The sequence below is a fragment of the Crinia signifera genome, chromosome 2 (genome assembly GCF_055691185.1).
Source record: "Crinia signifera chromosome 2, ASM5569118v1, whole genome shotgun sequence".
NCBI lineage: Eukaryota > Metazoa > Chordata > Amphibia > Anura > Myobatrachidae > Crinia > Crinia signifera.
The window spans coordinates 64062081-64087412 of record NC_139218.1 but is presented as its reverse complement, the minus strand read 5'-3'; the positions used below and the strand labels follow the sequence as shown (position 1 = coordinate 64087412).

Here is a 25332-nt window from a genome sequence, read left to right as displayed (position 1 = left end):
GGCAGTGGAGGGGGAGGGCCCAGCCCGCATCGTGGCATCCCCCCTCCTCTGGAGAGGTAAGAGCCGCTACTGGTAAACACACATTTGCGCTGACTCCTGAGTTGCCCCTGTGAGGGACAGGGGCTTTTGGTTGTTCTCATATTGGAGGTTATTCTGGTTGGTGCGGTTATGTCCGCGTGCGGTCTGTCCGCCGATGTTTTGTGTTTGCTCATGTGCAGAGGCATATCTGCGCATGTGCGCACGGGACGTACGTCCAAATTCCGCATGAATTGTGTACACTACGAACAGGGGGAGGAGAGGGGCGAGAAGGGCCATCGAATGATGGGGGAGGTTCCCAGAGATGGAGGAGGTGTACACACGAGAAATCCACTCGTGCTCCGTGCGGTCAGCGGCTTACCACATTCGGACGCAGTGAGCGATCCGTACGGAAGGCGGGGCTCAGGCCGCTCGGTCCTGGCCGCATATTCAGATTCAACCGTACCGACCAGAATAAGGCCCATTATGTGACTGAATGCCATAAGCACTGGTTTTACATGGTGTCAGCCATAAATCATATGAATTTGTTCTGGACTCAATTGTATTTTACTGAGCAGTAACAATTCTATAAACATTTGAAATTGCACCAAGAAACTTTAGGCAAATCAGAAAATGTGTTGTGTCCAGGTCGATTTAATTTTATTAAAGTTCAACTACAGTATCAGCAAAAAAAGGAAGTATACTGGATTAAAAAAATGCATAAAATGCGTACAATGAAATCCTGTCTCATGATAAAATCATTGGATGAATATAACTTAATACAACAGAAAATACACACCTGTCTGCACATATATTATTTCCCTATGCCGCATAAAAACAGAGTTGAAATATTTGTTATGTAAGAATACCGGGATTTCTGACTAAGGCAGGCAATCTGTCCTAAAACTGTTAAATCCCCTGGTCTTATGCTTTCAAGGCAGCTTTGTAGATCCTTCCTTATCTCTATATAAAGGTTAATCTCCCAGCCTGAATCCATTTTTATCCTCAGATAGCAGGTACAATGGAGGAAGCAATAGGTTTGAACTTGGAAGGTGTGAAAAAGAAAATTTATCATGGAGGAACAGGAGACCTGCCGAAATGTATCACTGGATCAAAGGTTTGTTGCTCTGTGCTGTAGACAAGTCATTGTTTCTCTGATAAAATTACTCTTCTAGAGTATGTCCTGTAAAGGGGACAGTGCAAGATTATGTCACGGAACACTATGGAACTCTGTCACTGTCTGTTTTTTATTTATCTCTGTCCACTTAATGTAGTGATCACAGGCATGAGTTAGCAATGCGTGCCTTATTTTCTGTCTGTCTATCTATTAACAGAACTTGATTGCAATATAGAGAATGATCCATCTGTTTATACAGGGTGATCTATAGTAGATAATCTAAAAGTGCACGAAATACAGTTTATTTTGAATGGGTTTCGAATATGATATCCAGATGATGGCCTGCATTTGTGATACATACTGTATGTGTAGATGATTTCTGAGGTTTTGCATCAGCGGATCATTTCTGACGTTAACGCAGCAATCTTATGATGAAGTGCATTTTCATTTGTCTGGCTACGATAGCAAGTAGAATATTTATTGCTGGGAGGAAAACTATTCTAATCCGCTTCATGAGAGGCCTCTACATAGCCAATGGGGACTGGGGAAGGCAACAAAAATTGTGGGACCCGGTACCTGGATCTGTCTGAGTCCCCACAGTTACATCAACCCCTGTCAACACTATAGGAGAAAAGGAGGGATGTGGGGATAGATGTGTGACCCCTGTTTTTTGAGCCCCTGATCCTCGGGGCCCAGCTGAACTGTAGAGCCTGGTGTAGTGTCCCCCCCATTTCCCCCCCTGTCTCCTTGCCTGATGGGGACATCTGAAAGCAAAGGTCTACAAACATTGAACAAGAACATCTACAAACATTGAACAGAAGGCTGCTATACACCAAGAAATGACGATATTACCTGTAAATTCAACTTTTGACTGAAAATAAACAGTATTCCATGCACTATTAGATTATGCACTATTACTGTATTTTTATTTAGCTTTAAAATCTGGGAGCTATTTTGCCTCACCTTACTTGCTATTTTGTTGATTAGTGTTGATTTTCTGTTATTATACCTTACAGTCATTTTAGGAGTAAATGTACTAAAGCTTCTAAAAATGAAAAGCAACCAATCAGCTTCTGTCTGTCATTTTCAAGGACGCAATAGAGAAATCAAACACAAATCCGCTCGCAAGCCGAATATGTACGCAAGCCGACGGTTTCTGGGTATGTGCATGCACTGGGTGCGTGGACCCACTGCGAATAGTGGGATCGCTGGTTGCACGCACCCAGGACAGCGGCCGGGAGGGAGGTACACACGCTGCGAGGGGGGGGGGGGGGGGGCAGCTGAACATTCGCCGGATGGGTTTGGTGGACTTGCAAGGCTGCGAATTCGCAGCCTTGTGATTCAACCCGAATAACCCCCAAAATCTGTTTTGTTGCTACGTGTATCATCACATATTTTCATTTTTAGAAGCGTTAGCTAACTAGTATGATGTAGAGAATCTACATTCTTATATACAATTACCAACGGGACAATATCAGTGTATCAGTGTTTTTATTTTGAGAATGTTTAGTCTGTGACTGTATAATCTTTTTATATTCAGTAGTATACAGACACCAGCAGATGTTGGTACTTATACTTAATGACAAGTGTTATTTATTATGTTGTATCTTTGTATCACAGCATGGAAGAAGCTGAGGGAATAATACAAACAAAACACATTTATGCTGATGCTGCAATAACAGGGGTCCGTACTGCTGGGGTCTCCTTTCCGTTCAGATTATACGGTTTAGCAGTAAAGTAAAACTATTGCTATGCAAACACCTCATAACTGCATTTTCTGTAATGCAATCAGTATTATTTACTGCAGTAAGAGGAGGAGCCTGTACACCATGCTGCCTGGGGAGTGGTACAGTAAATTGGACTAGGGCAGATCAGAATATGGGTGTCTCCAAGTATAACCTAAATATTCTAACTGGCAATGATGGCAGGCATTTATCTCAAACTACATTAGAAATCCTCCCCTTAATATTGCCTTAAGTTGTAACAGTCCGCATTAGGGCCTCATGCCCTGTAGTTCTTCAAGCCTTCACTTGTGGCTCCCACTTTGTATCATAAAGCTTATGTAGAATGCCTTCTGGTAAGTTTTTACAAATAGGTCTTCCATTGCTTATATTTTATTATTTAATTTACTTCTGTGATTTGGGGGGCCTTCAATTGGTTAATGCAGTGGTTCCCAAACTGTGTGCCGTGGCACCCTGGGGTGCCTCAGGACACTTGCAGGGGTGCCCCGAGTTGGTGGTCCAGGACCAATTGAAATTATTTATGATCAATATCACAGGTGAAACCAGTGCTGTCAATGATAACATGCACAAACAGTAGCAAATCCTGTCTCTTACCATGTAACTGACCCTAAGGATGACATATAAACACAATTTACTTAATTTAATATTTTATTTCGGAAATTATCAATAATTAACATTTGGCCTAGGGGTGCCGTGAAATTGTTTTGATGAGCAAGGGTGCCGTATTTCAAAAAAGTTTGGGAACCACTGGGTTAATGGATTCACTGGGGGCTATTTAATAAGCCCCAATACCCGATACTTATTGGGGACTTAGCTTCTGATGCCTTGGGCATGCAAACGGTCATTCCAACTAGTTGTGAAAAATCAAACCTGTTTAATTTCCTAACATATCGTTCTAGTGTAGGGGAAAGTTCCCCCAACTGAATGATAAGTAGGCGGACACTGGCTGCTAGTGTCCGACTACTACTGATATGCTGTGACATGTCCCTGAACCCAGGCACTGTTCCCCAGGTACAGGAGTGAACTCTCCACTGCAGATACCGGGTCCAGGCACCATCCCCAGCTGGCAAAGGTCCAGCTCACTGCTGCAGCCACCATCCAGGTCCAGGGGCCAGCTGTGGGACCAACCGCCAGCTGCCACCTCTTCCCCTCTCCCCCCTCCCCCACGATCAAAACCACAAGAAAACGGTCAACATACACTGGGTCAACACAGGAATGGTCAATATGAGAATGTCATGGATTTAGGAGTCTATGTCGAGATCTGTTGACATGGACCCCCAATTAATGTAATGTCTACCCTCACATAGTTCGCTTTGCTCAGTACAATTTACCATTCTCAGTGGTAGTCCACGTGGATCTTAAAGTAAAAGCAGATCATCTGGAAGAATAAAATCATGAAAAACTCGTTGACCCTTTTCATGTGTTCACCATTGCAATGTCGACATATTGCTTGTGTTGACCTTTTCTCAATGTCTAACTAGGGCATATCAACTTTCCCCTATACCCCCAAGACAGTAATGGGAGAATAGGGGCAGCGCTGCTCCCTATACCCCCATTACTGTCCTGCTGTGATGACAGCTCTTATAGAAGTTGCTGTAGCAGCAATATAGTAATGGGAGGTATAGGGGCAGCACGTGCATATGAGCTACTGTGGCAGTGGGGCAGTAATTGGGGGTTTGGAAGGAAGCACAGGTATTGGAGTTGCTGTCACAGCAGGGCAGTAAGAAGGGGAATACAGGGGGGAACACAGATATATGAGTTGCTATCACAGAAGGAGAGTAATGGGCAGAATAGGGGCAGCACAGGTATTGGAGGACAGTAATGGGAGGTATAGGGAGAAGCACAGGTAAGACAGTTTGAGCATATTGATGGAGTTGGAAGGTGCTGACATATTCACTACTATAGACATATGGGGACTGCAAAAGTAGAGATGAGCGTTCTGAGCCATGCCAGATAGCTCAGAATGCTCAGCACACAGCGATGCACAGTGATGTGCCGCTGAGAGATTTGTCAGGTCCAGTGCTCTCCGTGGGAACACTGACCCTGACCCCGCCCCGGCGATTAACTATGTTTATCCAGCGTGCTGGATATTAATAGAAATATAGAATTTGACGGCAGATAAGAACCACTTGGCCCATCTAGTCTGCCCCTTTTTTGAAACCTTATTTTTGATCCTTATTTTTTTTGTGAGGATATCAATATGCCTATCCCAAGCATGTTTATATTGTTCTACTGTATTTGCCTCTACCACGTCTGATGGGAGGCTATTCCACTTATCTACTACTCTTTCTGTGAAGTAATTCTTCCTCACATTTCCCCTGAATCTTTCTCCCTCTAGTTTCAGTGCATGTCCTCATGTTCTGCTGCTCCTCTTCATGTGAAGAATGTCTCCCACCTGTACTTTGTTAAAACCCTTGATATATTTGAAAGTTTCTCCCCTTTCCCTTCTTTGCTCCAAAGTATACATATTAAGATCTTTTAATCTCTCCTTGTACGTTTTGTGATGTAGACCATGCACCATTAATCAGCGGTGCGATAGCACCCCGCAGGGCTGCACATCACTATTGCTATGCCCCTGCAAACAAAATTTAGGGGCATTTTCAAAGTGAACTAGTGATACCCCTTAATCACTACGTGTGTAGGCCCTTAGAGTAGGTCACCTTAAAGTTGGATAATTATCTAAACTTCTGGAACTCATCCATCAGATTGGGGATTGATACAACTGGGTTGGACAGGATAGCCAGTGATATTGGGCTCTGATGGTACCAGCAAGGGCTACCATAAATAATATAAAAATAAGAGAGGACATCTCTGCCTAGTGCCATTATTTATCTGAACCAGGACTAATAGAGTCACATTTAAAGTGCCAGTATCTGATGAAGACAGGAGCCAGATGCCCCTGAATGCAATAAATACCCAACTAATCCTATTTATAGCTTTTTTTTGTCATCAGTTGAGAGCAGTACCACTGGGCCAGAGCCACCAGAAGTAAAGTGTTTCAAGTCTATGGCTTTGGTGGTATTGCCTTGTGCCCTCTTCCCAGACACAAACCCCACCTTATCCAAATATATTAATGTAGGAAGCAACAACTTTAACCTTTTGCCAAGAAGTTTTGCAAGCAGTTGAATATCTGCACTCTGAAGCGATATTAGATAGTAAATGGAGCACCGAGACAAGTCCTTTTCCTGCCTTATGGATAACTGTAACATAACCCTCCAAAGATCTAGGAGAAAAATCACAATCATCGATTATTACATTAAAGGCTTTGAGTATTTTGGACAATTAGGGGTCCTTACAGAGTTTATAATATGCAATGGTAAAACCATCTGGACTTGTGCTTTTTTCAGAAGGAGAAGTCGTATCCTTAACCCCTTCCCGACATTTGACGTACATTTACGCCATGGTCGGGAAGTACTTCCCGACACATGGCGTAAATGTACGTCATGGCTTTAAACTGTCACCGCGTCTATAGACGCGGTGACAGTTTAAACATGTCTGCTGTCCCTGACAGCAGACATGTCCCTGCATGCCCAGGGGGGGCTGCGATGCCGCCCCCCCGTCGGCGATCGCTGTGATTGGCTGTTCAGTGTGAACAGCCATTCACAGCGTTTTCTGTGTCACCGGCGAATAACGTTCGCCGGTGACACAGGGATCGGAGGTGATTGGTGCTGTAAAGTACAGCACCAATCACCGCGGGGTGTAAGGGTGACACTGGTGTCACCCCACCTCACCCCGCCCGCCCCCAAAGGCCGTGATTGGTTCGTCGGACCGACGAACCAATCACAGCCATGGAGGGGGGTTTAAACTAACGGTGACTGCACTGCAGACGCCATTCCGGTCTGGAATTGCGTGCAGTGCGGTCACCGTGCCCAGCTGCCGCGATATACTGACCAGAACCCCTCTAAATACTTACCTGATCACTGCCTGGATCTTGCTTCTTCTTGTGACATCCTGTGCTGTGTTGTGCTGTGTTGTGCTGCTGCGAGTTATTAGATAGAGAGATAGAGAGAGAGAGATAGAGAGAGATAGAGAGGCCTAGTGACAGAGAGTGCTATATTTTGTGCTGCTGCAGTGTGATAGAGCTATAGATAGAGAGAGATAGAGAGAGATAGAGAGAGATAGAGAGAGAGAGATAGAGAGAGATAGAGAGATAGTGACAGATTGTGCTATATATTTTTTATATAACTGACTGCTGCCCCCCCTTTTGTGCTGATCAGTATAAATTAACTGATCAGCAACTTTTTGGGGGCGCAGGTTTTTTTTTTAGATATATATACCTGTCAGTGCTGCTGCTGCAGTGTCATAGAGTGAGAGATAGAGAGATAGAGAGAGATAGTGACAGAGAGTGATAGAGACTGCTATATTTTGTGTCTGCTGCCCCCCTTTTGTGCACCCCCAGCAACTTTTTGGGGGTGCAGGGGTTATTTTTCATATATATAACTGTCAGTGCTGCTGCTGCAGTGTCATAGAGTGATAGATAGTGAGAGATAGAGAGATAGAGAGAGATAGTGATAGAGAGTAATATATTTTGTGTCTGCTGCCCCCGCCTTTTGTGCTGATCACTATATCTGAGGTGATCAGCAACTTTTTGGGGGTGCAGAGGTTTTTTTTTTATATATACCTGTCAGTTGCTGCCAGTTGCACTGTCAGTTGCACCAAAGGTTGTGCACCTGCTGCCCCTCACTGGTAATCAGTGTCGCATCACTGATCACCTTTTTTTTTTTTGTGGGTGCTGTGGGGTCTTTTTTTAATTTTTTTTTTACACACACTGTGATTTTGTGGGTGTCCTGTGGCCACTGTGCGCTGATCAGTGACGTACATCACTGATCAGCTTTTTCGGCACAGGGTTGATCTATTTTTTTTTTTTTTTTCCTGTTGCCTTTGAGCGCTGTTCAGTGACGGACGTTACTGACCAACATCTGTGCTCAATTTTTGGCGCAGGACCTTTTTTTTTTTTTTTTTAACCCCTTCATTTTTTTTTTAACCCCTTCAATTTTTTTTTTAACCCCTTCAATTTTTTTTTTTTAACCCCTTCAATTTTTTTTTTTTGTATAAGGTATTTTTTTTTTCTGCACTACATACACACTACACACTACATACCCCCCGGGTTGAAATAAAGTTTGTACCCCCCCCCCTACACTATACACGTGTTGAAACATTTCACTACCAGTAACACAAAAATAAAAATGGCATCCCAAATGTCATCCCAAATGTCATCCCAAATGTCATCCCAGTCATCCAGAAGAATGTATTCAGCGGAGGAGGCATATGCCATGCTTGCCTCTGACTCTGACACAGCCAGTGATGCAAGCGGGGAATTTGAAGGATTCGTCTTAAGCTCCTCTTCCTCCTCTGGTGATGAGGGACCCCCTCAAAGACGCCCCCGTAGAGCAGCTGAGACCCCCCCCAATAATTGATCTCGTATGGACCCCACCACCAGACAATTTTGAGCCCCAGGTTCCTGAGTTTTTGGCCATGCCAGGAATCCAATTTGATTCCACAGGTCTCAGAGAAATTGACTTTTTCAAATTATTTTTCTCTGATGATTTTATAAATTTAATGGTGGACCAAACTAATTTATATGCCCAGCAGTTTATTGCTCAAAACCCCACGTCATCATTTGCTAGGTGGACCCCTGTAGATGCAGTAGAGATGATGACGTTTTGGGGTCTGGTGTTTCATATGGGCATAGTAAAAAAGCCAGAAATTAGGCAATATTGGAGTACAGATGTTCTGTACAGCACCCCATTTTACCGTATGGCCATGCCCCGGGCTCGATTTGAGACGATCCTTAAATTTTTGCATTACAACGATAATGCACAGTGCCCACCCAGAGATGATCCCACCTTTGACCGGCTATTCAAAGTCAGGCCGGTCATTGATCATTTCAGTGCCAAATTTGCAGAGATGTACATCCCTGAAAAATTTATTTGTATTGACGAGTCCCTTATACATTTTAAAGGAAGGGTTAAATTCCGCCAGTACCTTCCCAGTAAGAGGGCAAGGTATGGCATAAAAATGTATAAGCTGTGTGAAAGCACCTCAGGGTACACCCACATGTTTAGGGTATATGAAGGGAAGGATTCAAGAATTGAACCGCCAGAATGCCCCCCCTCCCTCGTAGGTGTTAGTGGAAAAATTGTCTGGGATTTAGTGCACCCCTTCCTGGATAAAGGTTATCACCTCTATGTGGATAACTTTTACACTAGCATCCCCCTGTTTAAGGCCCTTGGTTCAAGAGGTACAGCAGCTTGCGGTACTGTGCGCAAGAACCAAAGAGGCCTCCCAAAAACGCACATTGCCCAAGTAATGAGAAGGGGTGAAAGCAGGGGAATATGCACCGAAAATATGTTGTTGGTCAAATATAAGGACAAGAGGGATGTCCTTATACTGACAACAATTCACGGAGACAGTACCACCTCCGTCCCTGTACGAGGTACCAGTACCCACACCTCAAAACCTAATTGTATCCTGGATTACAATAGGTACATGGGCGGAGTGGGTCTTTCAGATCAGGTACTGAAGCCGTACAGTGCCCTGCGGAAAACAAAAATCTGGTACAAGAAGCTGGCCGTGTATATCATCCAGATGGCACTGTATAACGCTTACGTGCTATTCCGTTCTACCGGCCAGAGGGGGACATTTATGCACTTTCAAGAGGAAGTCATAAAGGGCCTAATATTTGGGAACCAGCAGGCAGAGGGCCCCAGTACTTCTAGTACTGGCCCCCGTATTGTACCAGGGCAGCATTTTCCTGATGAAATCCCCTCCACTGGAAAAAAGGGCAGGACACAAAAAAGGTGCAAAGTTTGCTATAAAAAGGGAATAAGAAAGCAAACTATTTTCCAGTGTGACACTTGCCCCGACAAACCCGGCCTATGTAAAAAGGAGTGTTTTAAAATATACCACACATCTATGGATTATTAGGTTCATAATTTCACCGTGCTTCGGGGGTCTTGCTAATGCCACATAGCACCCACCATTCATTCCACCAGAATCTGAGCCGCAAAATCCAAAAATCACTCCTTCCCTTCTGAGTCCTGCCATGCACCCAACTGGTATTTTTCGGTCACATGTGAGGCATTGCCGTACTCGGGAGAAATTGGGGCACAGATTTTGGGGTGCTTTTTCTCCTTCATACCTTCTGAAAATGAAAAATTTTGAGCCAGAACTGCATTTTTGTGTAAAAAAATGTAATTTTTCATTTTCACTGCCCAGTTGTATCAAAATTGGTGAAACCCCTGGGGGTTTGAAATGTACACTATACCCCAGATGAATTCCCTGAGGGGTGTAGTTTGCAAAATGGGGTCACTTGTGGGGGGGTTCCACTGTATTGGTGCTTGGGGGGTCTTGCTAATGCGACATAGCACCCACCAACATTCCACCAGAATCTGAGCTGCAAAATCCAAAAATCACTCCTTCCCTTCTGAGTCCTGCCACTTTTTGGTCACACATGAGGCATTGCCGTACTCGGGAGAAATTGGGGCACAGATTTTGGGGTGCTTTTTCTCCTTCATACCTTCTGAAAATGAAAAATTTTGAGCCAGAACTGCATTTTTGTGTAAAAAAATGTAATTTTTCATTTTCACTGCCCAGTTGTATCAAAATTGGTGAAACCCCTGGGGGTTTGAAATGTACACTATACCCCTAAATGAATTCCCTGAGGGGTGTAGTTTGCAAAATGGGGTCACTTGTGGGGGGGTTCCACTGTATTGGTGCTTGGGGGGTCTTGCTAATGCGACATAGCACCCACCAACATTCCACCAGAATCTGAGCTGCAAAATCCAAAAATCACTCCTTCCATTCTGAGTCCTGCCACTTTTTGGTCACACATGAGGCATTGCCGTACTCAGGAGAAATTGGGGCACAGATTTTGGGGTGCTTTTTCTCCTTCATACCTTCTGAAAATGAAAAATTTTGAGCCAGAACTGCATTTTTGTGTAAAAAAATGTAATTTTTCATTTTCACTGCCCAGTTGTATCAAAATTGGTGAAACCCCTGGGGGTTAGAAATGTACACTATGCCCCTAGATGAATTCCCTGAGGGGTGTAGTTTGCAAAATGGGGTCACTTGTGGGGGGGTTCCACTGTATTGGTGCTTTGGGGGTCTTGCTAATGCGACATAGCACCCACCAACATTCCACCAGAATCTGAGCTGCAAAATCCAAAAATCACTCCTTCCCTTCTGAGTCCTGCCATGCACCCAAATGGTATTTTTTGGTCACATGTGAGGCATTGCCGTACTCGGGAGAAATTGGGGCACAGATTTTGGGGTGCTTTGTCTCCTTCATTCCTTGTGAAAATGAAAAATTTTGAGCCAGAACTGCATTTTTGTGTAAAAAATTTAATTTTTCATTTGCACAGCCCAGTTGTATCAAAATTGGTGAAACCCCTGGGGGTTTGAAATGTACACTATACCCCTAGATGAATTCCCTGAGGGGTGTAGTTTGCAAAATGGGGTCACTTGTGGGGGGGTTCCACTGTATTGGTGCTTTGGGGGTCTTGCTAATGCGACATAGCACCCACCAACATTCCACCAGAATCTGAGCTGCAAAATCCAAAAATCACTCCTTCCCTTCTGAGTCCTGCCATGCACCCAAATGTTATTTTTTGGTCACATGTGAGGCATTGCCGTACTGGGGAGAAATTGGGGCACAGATTTTGGGGTGCTTTGTCTCCTTCATTCCTTGTGAAAATGAAAAATTTTGAGCCAGAACTGCATTTTTGTGTAAAAAATGTAATTTTTCATTTGCACAGCCCAGTTGTATCAAAATTGGTGAAACCCCTGGTGGTTTGAAATGTACACTATACCCCTAGATGAATTCCCTGAGGGGTGTAGTTTGCAAAATGGGGTCACTTGTGGGGGGGTTCCACTGTATTGGTGCTTGGGGGGTCTTGCTAATGCGACATAGCACCCACCAACATTCCACCAGAATCTGAGCTGCAAAATCCAAAAATCACTCCTTCCCTTCTGAGTCCTGCCATGCACCCAAATGGTATTTTTTGGTCACATGTGAGGCATTGCCGTACTCGGGAGAAATTGGGGCACAGATTTTGGGGTGCTTTTTCTCCTTCATACCTTCTGAAAATGAAAAATTTTGAGCCAGAACTGCATTTTTGTGTAAAAAAATGTAATTTTTCATTTTCACTGCCCAGTTGTATCAAAATTGGTGAAACCCCTGGGGGTTTGAAATGTACACTATACCCCTAGATGAATTCCCTGAGGGGTGTAGTTTGCAAAATGGGGTCACTTGTGGGGGGGTTCCACTGTATTGGTGCTTGGGGGGTCTTGCTAATGCGACATAGCACCCACCAACATTCCACCAGAATCTGAGCTGCAAAATCCAAAAATCACTCCTTCGTTTCTGAGTCCTGCCATGCACCCAAATGGTATTTTTTGGTCACATGTGAGGCATTGCCGTACTCGGGAGAAATTGGGGCACAGATTTTGGGGTGCTTTTTCTCCTTCATACCTTCTGAAAATGAAAAATTTTGAGCCAGAACTGCATTTTTGTGTAAAAAATTTAATTTTTAATTTTCACAGCCCATTTGTACCAAAATTGGTGAAACCCCTGGGGGTTTGAAATGTACACTATACCCCTAGATGAATTCCCTGAGGGGTGTAGTTTGCAAAATGGGGTCACTTGTGGGGGGGTTCATAAATTTTAGCATCTTATGGTGCCTAGAAACCTACATGGTGCCTAAAAAATAATCTCATAAAAAGGAGGCTCCAAAATCAAGTAGGTGCTCCTTCTATTATGAAGCCTGTGGTTTGGTCAACGTGCACACTAGGGCCACATATAGGATATTTATGAAAACAAAAGAATTGGGGGAATCCATTTTTAGTCACATTTCTCTAGTAAAATCTACTGTGTTCCTTAGAAAAATGTATTAAAATTGCAAATCTGCAAAAAAAATGAAATTTTGAAATTTCACCTACACTTTGTTTTAATTCCTGTGAAACACCTAAAGGGTTAACAAACTTCCAAAATGCTGTTTTGAATACTGTGAGGGGTGCAGTTTTTGAAATGGCATCATTTATGGGGGTGTCTCACATACAAGTCCCTCAAAGTCACATCAGAACTGAACTGGTCCCTAAAAAAATCAGTGTTTGAAATTTTCTTGAAAATTTGAGAATTTGCTATTCATATTGTAAGCCTCCTAGTGTCCAAAAAAATTAAAAGGAAGTTGAAATAATGATGGCAACATAAAGTAGACATATGGTCTATGTTAGTTATTAACTATTTTGAGTGGTATGATTATTTGTCTCACAAGCAGAAAATTTAACATTTTGCAAATTGCTAAATTTTCCATTTTTTTACGACATTTTGGTATTTTTTCACAAAAAAACACAGACTGTATCGACCCAAATTTACCACTAATTTGAAGTACAATGTGTCACGAAAAAACAGTCTCAAAATCACTGGGATAAGTAAAAGCAAAAAAAAGTTATCCCCACTTAAGTGATACATGTCAGATTTGAAAAAAAGGGCTCTGTCAGGAAGGCAAAAACTGTCTCTGTCAGGAAGGGGTTAAAGACTATAGGAAAAAGAGAGTAAAAACCCCCAACACTTGAGCATTAACCCTTCCACATGTGCATACACAAATATAAAATAAGAGGCTTATCTTATTCCACTTTGCAGTGTAGTATGTCAATGCTTATTCCGACTTTAGCCAATATGCATTATGCAAAAAGAGAATATAAAACATCCATAGCGTAATCATACAGCATAGAAAACACAAAATAAAACAGAATGAAATCCTTTCAGGTACAATTAAAGGTAAAACACAATTACCACATGGCTTTGAGAACTTATTTGTAGTAAGTTCTCCAATAAGCATAACAAGTAAAAAGTGGTCCACTCCACACAACAGACAAGGGAGAGAAGCCGCAATTACCAGGTGTTCCGGAGAACTAAAGATGGACTTAGTTCTCGGACAGGCATCTGAAAGTTGCGGCAGTTTGCCGATCCTGGACCTCTGCAGTCAGTCCAGTATCCTTAAAGACTACCATGAGTTCTGAGAGTGATAAAGGGGAGTCCAACAAAGTGTGGTCATTCTCCAACAATGACCAGCATTGCTGAGGTACTTGGCCATGAGTTCCGGAGAAGAAGAAAATAGGGACCAGATGCACCAAGCTTCAAAAAGTGATAAAGTGGAAAGTGATAAACAACCAGCCAATCCGGCCCAAACTGTCATTTTACAGGCTGGGTTTAAAAAATCCCAGTTATGAGCTGATTGGCTGGTTGTTTATCACTCTCCACTTTACCTCTGGGGCTTGGAGACTGTATAATTTACTATAATAGAAGTGAAATGTGTTGGCTATACCTCTGGTAAGTATATGTTACACCCCCCTAGAGTGCTTCACCATTAAATGTAAAGTAGCTCTTTGGGAGCATAGGAGCCTTAATAACAACCTGCCCAGCTTATTGCCCCATCTGGTAAAAACAGTTCCTGCATAGGTGGTATTCCTTTAATACTGTGAAAGAGCAGAGTATTAAGGGCTGACCTAGTCTCTGCAAGTCAGAAAGGACCTGAGCAGAGTGAGAGGTCTTGTGGGCCGGTTCCAAAACTCTTAGTTGTTGCAGCAGGGACATTTTCTGACCTTCCTTCTCCTTCTTCAACATTCAGCCCAGCTAAATAAGTTTCCCATGAACCACGCATTTCTGTGCTCCCTACACCGTGACCATAGACATCTGAGACGTCTCATTAGCGAGCTTCATCTGATTTTCAGTAGCGTGCAGGCCACCATATAAATGAGACAAGGAAGACAGCATCTGTAGCAGCAGGAGGTGTCTCGGTAATAACTGAGATATTTCAGTGAAATGTCACTCATGATGTGACAAAGCTGTTTTGTATCAATACTCTCCATGGATTTATACTCAAATACACTTTTCTTGTTCCGAATAACTTTTAGAAGAGCCCCATCAGCGTATTTCTTAAGTTAATTAGGCTAAAACAGAAATGAAATAACTCCCTTGATCAATTCAGTTTTTAATTGTGTTTTATTGCCAGTGTTATATGGGCCCATGGTGGCAGCATCTGCTACAAGGTGTAATTAATCTTGTTGTGTTTATGAGAACGTATTACTTTTACTTAAAAGTATTAAAGGGAAATGTACTCCAACTTGTCCTCTCTTTAATCTAACAACAAGGCAGTTTTTATTAGTACAATTCACATAAAACGGAAAGTTTGGGGCAGAATATACAGTATGTCAGGATCGGATTAAGCCTTGGGGGTGCCTGGGGCACTTACTGTAAGACAGGAGGGCCCTGGTGGAAGGTGGGGGGAGGGGTTACATTGTTCATACAGTGTCTCCCAACATGACCCATTCCAGGAGATATACTCTCTACTTGGACGTCCCTTTTATTATATTCTTGACGTCACCTACGTTGAACTATTTAATTGATAAGAAAGGTGTTTCAGGATGTCGAGGAAGCTAGCATTTTTTCCTTTTTGGATTAGGTTAAGATGTATTGATTATTTATACATACAGCAATGGTGTATATTTGATTTAAACTATTAGTTTAACAGGTGGGTAAAACTAAAATGCTGGGATCCCTGGGTCACTTACGGCTCTCTCCACCCTCCTATCTCTCCTCTTCCAGAATCTCCATTGGTACCTAATGAACCCTGATACTCCTGTGTCTCTACCTGCACTGTAAACTGTTCTGGTTCTGCTGCAGTAGAGGTACAGCTAGTGATGTCAGTGTGCTCTTGCTGGGGGGGGGGGGGGGGGGGGGGGCTGGCTAAGGGGGGCCTGGGGTACAGTATGTCCTCCGCCCCCCCCCCCCCTAAGCTGGCTATGCAGTAAGTCCAGCATTAAGGATATCTCTCAGGTCCCCCAAAATCCTCTGCATGCTCCTTTAGCTCCTACTGATGTTGCTGGATGGGGTGAGTGCAACTGTTCTGAACTTTGCTGTGAACACAGGTCTATTGAGAAACTTATAACTACTTCAGCAGCCCCTGTATTTTATTAAGCAGACCTCGCAAATGTGCTTTACCATGCAAAATTGACCAACAAAAGAGTAATACATCCTACGTGATAATAATAATGCAGAGATCTCAGTAACATACATTTTCAAAAATATGGTAAGCCATTGGCCTCGGCAAGTCATTTCTGGTCTGATGGTTATACACTATGGCCATTATTCTGGTTTACTTGCAAAGGCACATACCTTCTCAAATGGAAAAAAACATGTACACTGCAGGGGGAGGGGGGGGGGGGGGTCAGATGTAACGTGCAGAAAGGGTTAGATTTGGGTGAGTTATTTTGTTTCTATGCAGCGAAAATACTGACTGCTTTATTTTTACACTGCAATATAGATCTCACTATGAAGTAAAACCCCACCCAAATCTAATTCTCTCTGCACAAGTTACATCTGCCCCACCTGCACTAGACATGGTTTTATCCATTTGAGAAGAAATTTGCTTTGTGAGTGAACCAGAATAAGGGCCTATATCACACTTAATTTGGGTTGTACATTTATGTTTTCTAAATTTTGAGCCCTATCACTTGGAACAACCCCAAGATCCTCCAATATGGCACTACAAGAATCAGCATACCCTCCAACCAGAGGCGGATTTTCTGCAAGCCAACCTAGATGCCTGCCTAGGACCCAGGAGGTCCGGAGAGGCCCCATTAAGATATCATTGCTTCCTAAAACATTCCCAGAGTACCACTGCAGGACTTCCACGTGATACTATGACATCATGTGGACCTGCCAATACAAGGATAGTCCCTTTGATGTTATATAAAAGGATACAAAAAATGGTTTCATACACAGATTTGTACGCATTTCTGATGTTCATGCAGTCGAGCATATATCGCTAGACTGCACAGACTCGCCATGGTACTCTATCGATGCCAGCTGCAATCAGAAGCAAAAATATAGTGGAAGGAGGCGGGTCCCAAACCGGTATATTGCCTAGGGCCCCATGAAGTCTAAATCCTCAATACAATGACTGAGCATATCCACGCCTCACAGAAAAGTGATCTATAGATTGGCCTATGCTCAAATCAATTTGTTGGTCCATTACAAGTGCATATAAGGGAGGGGTTAATCTAGGCAAGAATAAACATTAGGTTGACTGTTTATATCGACAGGTAAAAGGTTGACCACAATTGGTGGACATGTATTAGCTTGACACAAACAAAGTGTGGACACAAGCAGAAGGTCGACAGTAAAAAATTTCAACATGGGAAAAGGTCTTCATGAGTTTTTCAAGGGAGGGGTTAATCTAGGCTAGAAAATTCAGTATACTGTAGACCTAGAAACTGTCGACCTAATGACCGGATACATTAATGTATGACCCAGAGAAGTCTTGCCATATTTATAAGTCATATTTATGCAAATGAAGGTAACTGTCTCTAATTAGACTCTGCTGTTGCTAATGAACAAAACGTTGCTGGAATGGGAAGTTGTGACAGTCACCCATCATGGATCCTCTGGTAACTCCTGCGTAGGGGGGATTTCATCATACCAGATGTGTTGTCTATTAACAAGACACTTCAGGCAGGATCAGAACAGACAAGTGTTTGCAAATTAAACCCAAAAGTGAATTAGCCTTAAGCAATTAGAAAATGCCCTAAAAACACTAGCCCTGACAGATTGCTCAGCACATACATTGTTCAGCAGCATTGTGGGCTGAGCGATGTGTAGCGTTCTGACTCCTGAGTGATCTTGAATCGCTCAGAACGCTAATCAGCACATCTCCCCGTGTCTAGGCCCTATTAGTGTTTGGGGGTTAATCAGATTGAGCAGGTCAGATTGAAAACACCAGAGGCAGAACTCTGGTAGGCAATGGAGTCATCTGCCGCCGGGCTCCTGCTCTCAAGGGGGCACCTCTCCTCCCCTGCAATTTAAATCCATTAATTGAAAGCCATTGATATCACTTTGGAGTTCGAAATATGTAATCTATCTCTGTCTCCCTCTATAGATATAGATATACTGCATACATACTGTATATATGCCTGTTATATTTCATAACAGACTTAGGGGGAGATTCTCTAAGAATCTCCACCCCCCTTCGCCGCCCATCGCATTTATAATTATCGCATATGTTCTAACATATGCGATAATTATAGCAAAGGATGGCTCTTGCGTTAAGAGCTGTCCTTTGCGGTGAGAGTCGCCGGGTCCCAACAGGTCCTGGCGGCTCTCCCCTCCCTCACACACCCGGCGCTGCTGCTGCGCCAGGCTCTCCTCCTCTCTGCACCCGGAAGAGGATCAGTGCAGGGAGGAGGTCACAGGTCCGGGCAGCACAGAGCTGTGCTGCCCGGACACAGGTGAGGGGGCGATGCGGGGTGGCGGGGGTCCGTGCGGGGCGGCGGGGGGTCGGCACGGGGCGGCGGTGGGATGCGGTAGAAGCCCATTGGCTTCTATGGGGCATCGCCAGATTTTTCTGGCGATGCCCCCGCTGCGTTAACACGGCGGGGGATGCTTACAGCATCCCAAAATGCGGTAAATACCCCGATAACGGGGTTTTTACCGCATTTCTTGCTTAGAGAATCTCCCCCTTACAGTATAAACTTTATAGAAGGTTTTGTGTGTCTTGGGGGTGGGGGCAATACACATCTTGCCTCTGGGCAACTGGGACAAACTTACACCACTGGAAAACACTGAAACTTTTGCATGAATATTCGGATGATGGAACACAGTATAACACAGCAGCCTAGATGTCTTCTGTATTTTAGTGCAGATCAGCTTCTTACTCACTAAAGAACAAAAAAGACGAATGTTTGGTGCGCACATGTTCTCTACAGAAATACATAACAGCAGATGTACAATACCTCCAACACTAATGAGCCCCTGGCAGATTTCACTGCAGATGATCTTTTATAGTCTGTCTCTCTGTGCCCTTAAAAGTTTCAACCAATGAAAAACTTTTGGGGAAAAAGTCAGAAAATTGAATTCCCATCAGTATTCTCCAAATACAAATTCTCGTTAACCGCTGAATGTTAACCACAGTTGTTACCAGCAGAAAGGCCCCGTAGGGTTAGTGTTGTTTAGTAAAAGGTTTTATTGATTTTTGATCCACTGTATCAAGAAATATCACAGATACACACAGTATTATCAACGTGTACAAAATCTCAGTTGCATTTGTTTTACCCATTACTGTATTTATTCCTATTTCTGGTTTTATTATTATGTATGGCAGTAACATTTCTTGTAGCTTTGCTGTATTATCAGAGGAGTGGATTAAGTATTTGAATCTCTTATATATTTTTGTTTTCCTTCATTTGCTTCACTTGGAGATTACATTTTATTTTACTGTTAATAAGAGTAGACTGGATAATTAATGTTATAATTATCCATAGTCTAAAACCCTAACAGTGACATTTATATAGCATATTAAAGATGTTCATGAGTTTGATACTTTAGATTACAAGGCACTTTAATTGTTTTTCGATAGCAGCGCTTATACTATTTATTATAATGTATTGTATTAAACAGTTGGGCTGATTTTACATAAAAGAATACAATTTATTAAAACATATGTAACAATGACCATTAGTGTGTAAACGTATGGCCACTAGATTGTGTCAAACATAAAAATCACACATAGTTCCTGGTATAAAGGTGCTGTTCGTTCGTATTATGCCCCTGATGGTAGGTGCTTGATATGTATTAAAGGGTGTATCTATCTTCCACCATAGATGGTTTTGCAGTCCCTCCTGTTTACCTCCTGTTGGGTGAGTCAAAGTGCCACTAGTACCCTCTAGGAGGTCACACATCTTCTTGCAACTGTTTCTTAAAAAGCAAACCTTGTAACATTATCACAGATAAACATATAAAAAATCAGGTAGAATGTACATTACAAAACAATAAGAGCTATAGCTAGGTGCATTGTGGGGTAGATGTATGAAGCAGTGATAAGGTAGGAGAAGGGATAAAGTGCCTGGTACTTTATCACCGGCCAATCAGCTAACTGTTCTCAGCGGCCCTGTCCAAGGCTTAGTACATCTGGCCCCTTGTGTTTAAAAACCTGAGGACATGAGGGCTGGGGGGAAGGGGGGGGGGGGCTGATATAAATTAACCTGTATCCTAGTGCTGGATCCTGGTGGCCCTTATGTTGTGATTGTGATAGGCAATGTGTAATGAAATGATCCACATCTCAGTACCACTCACCTAGCACTAATTCCTCAAAGATGAGTTCTAACCATTCTCCTTACTGTGTGTGCAGTACAGTCAAATGTCACTTTGACAACCTACCTAAGGAGGCACTACCTGCTCTACAGTACATAGACAAAATCATGGATTCAATATTACAAATACATTGCACAATTTGAACATTCTGAAGTTTTGTTTCATGTTTTTGTATATACCTGGGATGTGTGCTAAACCTACAGTATAGGCTTATTTTGTATGAAAATGGCGCTTCCAGCTAAGGGGTGGCAAGTGACAGATAACAGACAAGGGGCCAGATGCAGTAACGGGGCCTACACACGGACCGATTTCTGGGCATTTTGTAAGCGATCTCACTAGATTACTTACAAAATGCCCCTGCATCGGGGTTATAGCGATAGTTTTGCGCGGCCCCGTGCGTCACTATCGCCCAGCGATTAATATGCAGCATGTTGGATCAATCGCCACTCAAAACCAGTGTTCTCACCAGAGAACACTGGACCTGACAGATCGCCTGCTCAGCACACAGCACTGACACACCCCTGTGCTGCCCTGTGTTCTGAGTGATTATGCTGAGCGATCTGAGAGATCTACAGTATGTTGCTCAGATCGCTCAGCAGTGTTCCCCTGTGTGTAGGCCCCATAAGATTTAAAAAGTGATAAACAACCAGCCAATCAGCTCCTAACTGCCATGTTACAGGCTGTGTTTGAAAAAATAATTGGTTGGCTGGTACTTTACCACTCTCCACTGTATCACTTTTTGAAGATTAGTGCATCTGGCTCATGTAATTAAATCAGGGTTTCCGACTTTCTTATTCTCCTCTCCGGGAGAAGCCCAGAGAGGAGAGTTTCAGTAGCCGCTCAGGGGGCGGGGCTTAAACGTGACATCACTAAGCCCCACCCCCATGCTGGTAAACCAGCGAATTCAGGGATCTTTGTTAAGGGGGCGGGGCTAAAATGACGCGATTGTGTCATTTTAGCTCCGCCCCCTCCTCTGAGACCCGAGGATTGCGGCATTTTAATGCCGCGATCCGGGGGTCAACCGGGGTCCCCCTAAATCCGGGAGGGTTGCCCACCCTTCCGGGGGGCCGGGAGGGGGACCCGATTTTCGGGAGACTCCCGGAAATTCCGGGAGGGTCGGCAACCCTGAATTAAATGTTATAATGTAAGTGCAGTAAGCTTAATTAATGTCTGCTTTACAATACATAAAGGCACAGGTTTATCAGAGTCCTGCGCAACTCATAAACAGTTATGCCCTCTATGTTTTCTATTACTATTACACTGGGACAAAACAGCCTATGATAATTATGTTCCATTCTCATTTTGTTAGGTGACATTCCATTTTCGAACATTAAAATGCGACAGTGATCAAACAGTTATCGATGACAGCAAGAAAGTTGGTGTCCCGATGGAAATAATTATTGGAAACATGTTTAAGCTGGAAGTGTGGGAGATGTTACTTGCATCAATGAGGATCGGCGAGGTGTCTGAATTTTGGTGTGATGTCACAGTGAGTATACTGTAATTAGTTTCATATTCTATGAAGATCATTATTTTTTCCATTTAAAGCAGGCATATCCAACCTTGGCCCTAGAGGTTTTGTGAAACTACAAGTACCATCATACCTTGCCACAATTTTGCTTTTAGGGAATGCTGAAACGATTGCAAGGCATGCTGGGATGTGTAGTTTCACAAAAGCTGGAGGGCCAAAGTTGGACATGCCTGCTTTAAAGTATAAAACAGAAATTGACCCTCGGCCACACTGGAGCGCAAAAAGGGAGGGAGTATGCAAATCTTCTATGTGATTTTAGATTTATATTAAATATTGCTGCTGCCCCTACAATGAAGGGTGTGAACCTTTCAACTTGGACCAGAAAACGAGGGGTGAAAAGTGACAGAATGTCACTAATGCAATGGGAGACGGGCAGCTGTATTCAATATAATAATAATATATGTCACAATGGTTTTAAATTCATAAACCATAAATTTATTAAAAACTTGAAATTACAATTTACAGTATACATGATTAACAATTTTCACTTCATTTTACAAGACAAGACATACATAACACATAACATCAATAAAAGGGCTGACTCCTTATAATATATGAACAATGTAGTTCAGTTGGCTTAGAGTAGGCATGTCCAAACTATGGCCCTCCAGCTGTTGTGAAACTACAAGTCCCATCATGCCTTGCTACAGTTTTGAAATTAGGGAATGCTAAAACTATGGCAAGGCATGCTGGGATATGTGCCAAAGTTCAGGCGACAGAGGCTTATACAATTTATAATTACCAGTCCCGCATTTTTAGATATTGATCCTCCAATGGCTATATTTTTGCAGACTCCTCAGATGTAATTGTAATCCTTTAGTTACCAGATATTTAATCCGGATTTTATGGATATGGGCCTTTCAGCCAAACAGTGGAAATTTGTATGGAATGTCCAGCAGCCATTGAAACCAACAGCGCTAGACAGCAGGGCTTGAATAATGATAAAACGCGTTTCTCCGCCTGTCCGTATCCAGTGGCGTAACTATAAATTTTGCTCCCCCAAGCCAAAAAAAGTTGTGGTGCCCCCCCACTAATATATATATATATATATATATGCTGGAGGGAGGAGGTGGGGCTCAGAACTGCAGCGTGGAAAGTAAAGGGCCTTCCCCTGCTGCTGCCCTCCTATGTAAGCCCCGCAGGCGGCTCCCCCAAGCAGCCGCGGTGGCTGCCTTTATTGTAGCTACGCCACTGTCCGTATCGTTCGGCAGCTTCCTCAGCTATACATATAGCTGAGGAAGCCGCCAAACAATACGGACAGGCGGAGAAACACAATCTATGAACTGTCTGAGATGGAAATGTTGGACATTTTTTATTTATAACAGATATTCAATAAAAAGCAGCAGCAGCCCAAAGGGAGTTTGCACTCTATTTCTATTTTCGTATACATTTTTTATTTTTTTTGCTTGTTGTTTTTTTTTCTTACCATAATAACCTCATGTAAATGGGTCAGTTGGTTCCAAAGATATAGCTGGTTGGTTAACGGGGGGTAGGGAGAGGGGAGTGGTTGTCTCTCCCCCTCACACCAGAAAATGCAGGGACTAGGCTGGTGTATAAGGGATCTGCCTGGGAATGTCCCTGCATGATCCTGGGACCATATTCCTGGGTAAATCCCAGCATTTTCTGTTGTGAAAGGGGTATTATTTCAAACAACCGTGACCTGCAGTGCTCTGAATACAGCTGGGCAGCCCCCTGCCCTCTGCCCAGCTGTCAATGACTGTCACCCCTGCAGATTCCGCTCCAATTCTTCTCCCCGCTTTCACCTCAGCCCGTCCCCCCTTTAATCATGTGGTGCCGGCGCCCGGCGTGCTCCCCAGACGTCACGCACAACAACAGCGCGCACAATATTTCAAATGTCCACTCGGCTAGAGGGGACACCAGGAGGGAAGTGGGAGCGTGCTCTGTGCTGCTCTCTGCTCCTCTCCCCATAGAAGCAGCTGCACCGCTCTCCATCTCTCCCTGCAGCAGCAGTGAAGGCTCATATAAAAATTTACAGTAAGTGACACTTTTGGGGGCATTGCTTAAGGAATGCTACAAGTGGCGGTATGTGGGGGCATTACGCATAATGTGTGGCTTAATGTGTAAGGGGCATTACGGTGTGCAGCATCATGTGTAAGGGGCATTATGTGTGCAGCATCATGTGTAAGGGGCATTATGTGTACAGCATCACGTGTAATGGGTACTATGGTGCACGGCATCATGAGTATTGGGTACTATGGTGTGCGGCATCATGTGTAATGGGTACTCTGGTGTGCGGCATCATGTGTAATGGGTACTATGGTGCCATCAAGCAAGAACCCCCTAGCAATGAGCACGTTGGTAAGCAGCACTTATGTGGCGAATATGTAATGGGCATTACGGTTTGTTATACAGTATAGTATGTAATGGGCATCATGATGTGTGGCACAATGTGTAATGGGCATTATGGTGTGTGGCCTTATGTGTAATTGGCATTACGGCGTGTGGCTTTATGTGTAATGGGTATTAGGGAGTTTGCTAAAATGTGTAATGGGCATTACTGTGTATGGTCTAAAGTGTAATACCACACCCCTTTTTGTGATGCCATGCCTGCTTCCCATGAGGCCACGCCCTATTTTTTCTGCACGACTACGCCGCGCAAAGGTCCCCCTGCTATTATTTCTAGATCTGGGACCACCCATTACCATAATTCTAGATTCGCCTATGTTAGTAGCTATTCAATCTGAAATCCCGCCATGTGCCGATGACCGTCTGATTTACAATCAGCCGTAATTCGGTTGTTTGCGAATTGATAGCACACAGCCGTATGTAGTGGCGTAAGTTCGTCCCAGTTGCCCGGAGGCAAGATAAATATTGGTGCCCCCCCACACACCACCCTGTATATACATGTATGCATGCATGTGTGTGTGTGTATGTATGTTAGGAGGGGGGTCAGCCACAGAAGCGATATCGACAGCTTTTAATTAACTGATTCATACTCCTAGGAGTGGAGAGGTGCCTTCTTGGGAGCAGGAGCCCGGCGGTAGATTACTCCATTGCCTCCCAGAGTTGCGCCTCTGGCCGTATGTGGCCATAGTGTCCTATCTGATCGGCAGATTTACCATCATTTGTACTGGTGAATTTGAATACAAACAGTCAGCAGGCTAATACCACAGCTTGGGAAACTTTTTATATAAGTTCCCCTGGCCAAAGCATTAACCCCTGACTGTAATCGCTTTTTTGTTCCGTATGGGTAAATTCAGTTTTACTTTCACTTTTCACTTCATTTAGTAAATATGCATTATTAATTATCATTATTATTATTGTTATTATTGACTACCTTACCTATGTGAGTAACATGCAATATATTAGATCTGTAGATCATTCAATCTCTGTAGCACTAGTTACATTTAGCATTACTTTCACCCCTGTTGTGATATCTAAGTGAATGCAAGTTCAGCACCAACCAGCAGTAAATACAAAGTGCACATCCCATTATGTTGAATGGACAGTTTTTCAAGGTCATCAATCCAATAATATTTCTGGCCATTTATTGTCTGTCATACGTAAATACAAAGACAATTGCTTCCTTTCAGACAGAAGTGGCAGAAGTGCACAGTAAGTGGTATCACAAAGAATTTGAAAGCTTTTTGCTGGAGCTAACAGTTATTCTGTTCAGAAATGATATAAACATAATAAAAACATGCACAATACTATTTTCAAATAGAATTTAATAAAATGCTGATCTTACAGAAGACAAAATATGGTTATAAAGAAGAACACTCTGAAGAAAAGTAAGTCGTGAAAAAATTAAACTGTA

The 25332-nt window shown here is 43.3% G+C and overlaps 1 protein-coding gene across 1 annotated transcript in view; it reads left to right on the top strand.

The window, feature by feature from the left end:
* The first annotated feature begins 1019 nt into the window (after window positions 1–1019).
* AIPL1 (AIP like 1 HSP90 co-chaperone) overlaps window positions 1020–25332 on the top strand; it is a 108836-nt gene continuing 84523 nt past the window's right edge. Inside the window, exons 1-2 of the mRNA XM_083172251.1 lie at window positions 1020–1132; window positions 21333–21512. Coding sequence (XP_083028377.1) covers window positions 1037–1132; window positions 21333–21512 — 276 coding nt within the window. The 5' untranslated portion in view covers window positions 1020–1036. The remainder of the gene's footprint in view (window positions 1133–21332; window positions 21513–25332) is intronic.